Here is a 6,292-nt window from a genome sequence, read left to right as displayed (position 1 = left end):
ACTAAATTCCTACTTTTATCTTGATACAAAGCCAATAAATTTAAAATTACAATCATTTAATTAATAGTATATATTTAATAGAAACAAATTTGTCAATCCGATCCGTATGAAAATATATATATCACAACGATGGTTTTTGGTAGAATGGAAGTAAGATTTTATCTTATCCATAAGTCCATACCCAATGGAGCTAGGGTTTATGTATCATTGTAGTTGTCATAATAAGACGTGGATTCTACGTCATAGAGACGCATGTCCATTGCCAATAGTCTTAAATTAACCATAATATTTCTTATAAAAAAACTTTTTCTTGGTCACATGTAAATCTTCATCTTGAAGATATATAGTTGTCTTTTATAAGCATGCTAAGATAACATGAGAACGAGATTCATAAAACAAAACAAAATATTAATAAGATTCACACATGTAGGACCTGCTTGTCTACTTGCGTAAAACCCCTAACCCATAAGTCCATAACTAAATAATTATTTACATAACACACTGACTTTACTATTGTCAAGCTAATGTTCTAACAACCATAGGTTATATAATAAAATATATACAGATAAAAGAAAAAAATCTAACATACCAAGATCTACCTAACATCCTTCTACTAGCTATTGGTCCAAGAAGAAGACCGACCACCAATTTCTTAACAAACTTTCCACCTTCTTTATGTACAAATAATAATACCCAATTTGTCCCACACCCCAAACCAAATGAATTTACTGGTTCACTACCTGCTCCACATACACCAATTCAAACGCGTGAGTTTATTAACAAACACGATTGAATTGGTATATATGGATCGGTTAGTACCCGGTTTAATTTCCTAGTAATGTGTTTTGATCAAACCCAACTGGTATAGATTTCTCATCACTAGACTCCCAAGTGACACCAACACTGTCCCACCTCCATTGCGTCCTTGGTGATCTTGTTGTTGTTCTTTCTCAGCTGCTTCTCGGCAACTAATCGGAAACGGTTCTTTAACACTTAGATCATCGATTCCAATCTTCTCTCTTACCGATTTGATAATCTCAGGATCTATTAGGTTACCATTTGCATCTGTCACATAGAACACATTCCTCGCTATACTGTCTTTAGTCGATATCTCGGCTCTAGCAATGTTTAAACCGTTCTCCCTCAATACCCGGGTTACTTCGGCTAACAATCCCGGTCTATCCGCAGTACATAGCTCCAATTTCACACCCTGCAAAATTGAGTAAAATTCAGCTACTTAACCAATCGGTTTAGAGTTCCAATTAACCGGTGGAGAAATGTATTCATAGTTTTCATACCTTAATCGTCCTCCTTTCAATTGCAGCTTGTAAACATTGGATCAAACGTTGTCTCTCCGGTTCTGAACTAACCGGGTTTCCATCACTATGTCTTACATAGAATTCCAAAAACGCCGTTTCTCCAACCGTTCGAATCGCGGCGTGGAACACAATGTAAGCCATATCAGTCAACGTGCAAACCACATCGAACAAAAGCTTCAAACGATCTTTACACTGCAAATTCACAACAGAGTAACCACGTTTCGGAAGATTTTGAACCGAAACGATCGGAGATTTCTCTAAATCAAACTTCTTCTCGTAGTCACGGTCCATGAACATTCTCTGATGCAACCTTCTCTCCATGTGAGTGTTTCCACCATACGAAACGCATGTCCTCGTGTCGTTTTGATAACCATCGTCTGCTTTTAGTAAATTACGTAACTGCCCTTCTATCCGTTGGACCCTGCCAGAATCTCCGTCGATCGGAGTCCCGGAGTTACCGTCTTTGACATAAATCATCGAAGCAATCCTTCCGTTATGCGTCCATGCTTTAGCTTCGACAACATCACAGTGAAGATCAGCTAGAACCGCGAAAACCTCTGAGAGTAAACCGACTCTGTCTGTTCCGGTTAACTCCAGAGCGGTTAAACCGGTGTACCCTTCGGTTTTACTGTAATGAGACGTCTCAATCGACTGCGACAGAAGAAAAAAAGAGTGTCTTTAGAGTTTTCGAGTAACATTCACAAGATTAATTGCGTAGTTAAGTGTGATTAGTGGTAATTAAGTTTACCTTTTCAATGTAACGGATTAGGTTCTCGTCGGTTAATTTGTTTCCGTTAAGATCGCTTACATGGAAAACTGAAGAAGCGGAGAAATAACGAATCAACTGATTATTTACTTAGTTAAATTAGTATACTTAGTCAGTATAATTAGCGTAAGAAAATAAGGATAATTACCATCCATATTCCATTTTCCGTCAGAGGAAATATAAGCTTTCCTAATCCAGAGATTCATATCGGTCAGAAGCTGTACAGATTCGAGCAATATCCCTGGACTTCTTGCGCTATCGATCTTTTAAAAAAAATAATTAATTAAAAATCATTGTCATAGAAATTGAAGGAAAGAGAAGAGGAGAAACAGAGGAAGGTTGCGTGAGGGTAAAAACCTTGACGACAGTTGAATTAGGGCAAACTCCATTGTCAATCACGACCCTGCAAGTGACCAAAAAGACAGTGACTCTTTAGCCTCACTCTTTTGTATGAATCAAAATCAAACAACCAAAACATTAAAATAATAAAGAATTTTAAAAATGCCAATAATTTGACTTGTGAATTTTACAGTTTATTATACTAATAGATGACGGTAAAGCCAGGGACAATGACTTCCATACAAATTGGAGCACCCATTTTCCATCAAATTCATCAAAAACGTTATTTGTTTCAGCAAACACATCATATGATAATTAATTTTAATCCCCTGAAATTGGATTAATTAAATAGAAAAACGTAAAATTGAATTGAATTCCATGAATACGAACATAATTTCTGTAACAGAGAAATCTTTTTTGTACGATTACAAGAGGGTAAAAAGTTGATACTAAAAACTAAAACCAGAAAAAAATTGATATCTGCGAACAAGATCTTGTTATTTTCTTCATAAAATTGCTAATTTTCTACATACAAGAATAACAAGTTGTGATTTTTTTATAGGAAAAAGAATAATAGTAAGAGAATAAAAGAAAAACCTGGGCATGTTCATCCGTACAACAAGCTTCTCATATTCGTTAGAGCAATCAGATAACTCCATCCTTTGTTCTGCTCCTTGTTTCAGAGAATAGATCCTTCAAAACTATTTTTTTCACGAAACACCTATTTTTATCTTTCTTCTTCTTCTTCTTCAGATGTTAAGAGAAAGCTATCATACAAAAACGAAACCAAAACAATTCATGTGTTTCTACAGAGTCTCTCTGTCTGAAACCGCTCTGTCTCTCTCTTTCTCTCTCTCTATATTTCTTCTGGGGCAGAGTTACTTCCAAGTCTGTCTTTAGAATTTAATAGGATAAGAAATAAATGGTAATATTAAAATATCAACGAGGCGTTAGGAGGACCGGCTCTTGAAAGAATTTAAAACAGACGCTGACCTGTTCCTGTTTTGGAATCCTCTCTGGGGGCTCCCATAGAAAAAAAAAAAAAAAAAATCTAAACCATTAGAATTTTCTCCCAAAAAAAAAGAAAACAAATCTTTTCTTAGTAGACTTGCCGTTCTTGTCTCCTTTTCTCCCATCTGTATTTTTACCCACTTTCCCTTTTTGTTTATTTTCTCAATAATTTAAAAGAAGAAGATAAATATTACAATGGTTATCGAAAAAGAAAGAAAAAATATTACAATGGTTCGGCCATAATGCAGATATGTTGTAAAAAAAAGGCTTAGATATCGAATAATCACTATACCATATATTGAAATTGGAGAATGTTATAATCTTTTTTTTTTTTTTTTAAAGATGGGTAATAATATTACAATGGTTTGGCCGTACAAAGGAGCAAGGGCACACTTTAAGCTAGTTGGTATGTCGGAGAGATCATACGTGGCATGTGAGAGTTGTAGATTTTGTTTACGCGCGTTTGTCAACCAACAACGCTAAATTTAACGACGTTAAAGGAAAAATAATCAACGCCGTTAGGATACGGGATTCACGTAATAACAAACAGCCGTTGATAATTCCGGTTCGTGCGGAAAATCGGTTGACTTCCCGCCAAATTTCACGTTCATAAGAAGATGATATTTTTAGGTTTAATAACATTTCATTTCACTTGTAGTAAGAATACTTTTCTTCCTCCACGTTCACTTGTGAGAACTTAGATATTGCATATTTGAATTCTAAGGGAAATATGTAATTCATTTAAATAGACTGTAGAAAGATTTTCATTGGATTTTTAGCATATGAAAATTTGGTAATTTTTTTTTTTTTGGTAATTTGTTTTCATTTATTGTAGTATTTTTTACGAAAAAGGGGATTGAAATAGAGAATCACACGAAGTTGTGGGTGATTTTGGTTTTAGAAAAAAACGCGATGAAAAATAATGAAAAAAAACTGAAGAAAATGCTGGAACAAAAAACCAAAAAAGATCATGTGTTCACGGTAAGAAGAAACGACCTTTAAGACAAGTCGAAGGCGCGTCAAAGTAGAAGTTGGTTGGTCCCACGTGTACCTTTCGACATGCGAGCGACTTTGGTCGGCGTGGCTGGTTTTTATTTACTTATTTAGTTTTAAAAAACTAAGATAGTACACAACATATTCATAAATCTTCACCGCCAAATTTAGTCATAAATGATAAATCGTAACCGTTGTTCTGTTACCATTAAATTCTTATCGCTATTTATAGTAACGGAAATATGATGAATTTTACGTAATAAAAAAAATGTACATATCTTAAAAAAATGTTTGAGATGTTGAAACTTGATAGTGTCATGTGAAATAAAATGGAGGTTCGAGACTTATCAAATGGGAAGACATGATTCGTGTCTTCTTGAGTGCTTGTAGTTGTAGCAGGTAGCAACAATGTGTTTTCGTCTTTTTATGGAATCACACCTATTTTTTAATATTTTGTTTATACTTAATTCTGTGTTTATCTAAACTTAAATCCGCGATCGGACACTCACAGTTTTAGCGTGTGATACATATTTTTGTGAACATTATTAGCGTGTGATTATTGGTCACAAGAAAATATGATATTTAGGCGATGGATGTCATATTTGGGGGGCTTACAAAAAAAAACAATTCATGTAAATTCGGGATATTTTATCGAATTGGTGTCCTCGATTGTTTATCTTATTTTGATTACACTAGTTACATATTAAATCTTAGTATACATATATTTCTAGTTTCTTAACAATAATTAATATCTATAACATTTGAGTGCATGATCAAACAATTATATTTGTTAAATTAAAAACACGCTAAGATCCCTGAAATATAGCTAATCTCTTTTCTTCAATTGGCAAAAAAAAAAAAGATTTTAGATATATAAGCATAAACAAGTGTGGATAGATGTTATTGGATCAATTCGTTTGGAGGGTAATCTGGTTCCTGGCTCCTTTAGATAAAAATCCCGAAATCATCGCAGTAAGCAGCGAAACCACAAAAATGGGACGCACTTAGTTATGTGGATATATATATATATATATATAGTGTCAGAAGATATGAGCCGTCGATCACGGTTAAGTTAGATTTAACAAAAAAAAAAAGAATCAGTGAACATAAGAGTTGAGACTTGAGAGCAATGAGGATTAGGATTTGGTCAAAGACAGAACATGTGGTCACTGCATGCAACAGTTCTGATTTCTCTCAATGGTCAAAATGATAGGAATAATAAAATAAAATAATCCATTTTTCTATTCACATGTGCCGACAAATGAAAAATCCATTCACATGGTTAGTAATTTATTCAAAATGTGATCCGGCATTTAGAAAAGTATGAAAAAGAAGTATTAATTGTCAAAGACATTTCTAAGAGAAGAGTGTGGCGTGGGACTATAACTTCGCTTGTAATTTGAGACTTTTGAACCGGCCATTTCTTATAATCTACTTTTCTTGTAATATTAGACTCGCACATTTAGAAGATGGTGACAGCTTCTAATTACTTATAGCAATATGATATTTATATATCGTTCTTAAAACTTATTATAAATATAAATTATAATACAGCTGTAGCCAACAGTTAATTCTTTTTATATGATTTTTTAAATATTATTTAATTAAACCAACCCGAACCGGAAATTGAAACCGGTTTACAGACTCTCGGATAAAATTACTGGGGCAAATAGAGAACCAAAACATTTCATTCTCAAAACAATTTTATAATTTTGAACTTGAACCTGAGATCTCGATGATTACAGCGACAACTAACTGCCTGACCACGATCATGTGCAAAAACTAGGAGTATAGTCGTTGTATTATTATTAAAAAGAATACTAAAAATTGTTCAAACTTTAGATGCAACATATCGCTTAGGGGG

At 33.9% G+C, this 6,292-nt stretch overlaps 1 protein-coding gene across 1 annotated transcript; it reads right to left on the bottom strand.

The window, feature by feature from the left end:
* Window positions 1-390: 390 nt before the first annotated feature.
* LOC18028609 (ACT domain-containing protein ACR7) lies at window positions 391-3,324 on the bottom strand. The gene is made up of 6 exons (XM_006413558.2): window positions 3,022-3,324; window positions 2,443-2,488; window positions 2,234-2,348; window positions 2,068-2,135; window positions 1,299-1,970; window positions 391-1,210 (listed from the first exon to the last, which is right to left on the bottom strand). Exons 1-6 carry the CDS (start codon window positions 3,081-3,083, stop codon window positions 833-835), a joined length of 1,341 nt encoding a protein of 446 aa, XP_006413621.1. The 5' UTR covers window positions 3,084-3,324; the 3' UTR covers window positions 391-832.
* Window positions 3,325-6,292: the final 2,968 nt, after the last annotated feature.

The sequence above is a fragment of the Eutrema salsugineum genome, unplaced genomic scaffold, assembly GCF_000478725.1.
Source record: "Eutrema salsugineum unplaced genomic scaffold, Eutsalg1_0 scaffold_1, whole genome shotgun sequence".
Classification (NCBI taxonomy): domain Eukaryota; kingdom Viridiplantae; phylum Streptophyta; class Magnoliopsida; order Brassicales; family Brassicaceae; genus Eutrema; species Eutrema salsugineum.
The sequence above is the reverse complement of the archived record's forward strand: the minus strand, read 5'-3'. Positions and strand labels throughout refer to the sequence as shown.

What these genes read in the sequence shown, in the direction of transcription:
- LOC18028609 (XM_006413558.2), bottom strand. Translation starts at nt 3,083, where the DNA reads ATGGAGTTATCTGATTGCTCTAACGAATATGAGAAGCTTGTTGTACGG. An exon ending in CTAATTCAACTGTCGTCAAG is followed by an intron (nt 2,349 to 2,442) that starts GTTTTTACCCTC and finishes TTTTTTTAAAAG; the next exon opens with ATCGATAGCGCAAGAAGTCC. An exon ending in TAATCCGTTACATTGAAAAG is followed by an intron (nt 1,971 to 2,067) that starts GTAAACTTAATT and finishes CTTCTGTCGCAG; the next exon opens with TCGATTGAGACGTCTCATTA.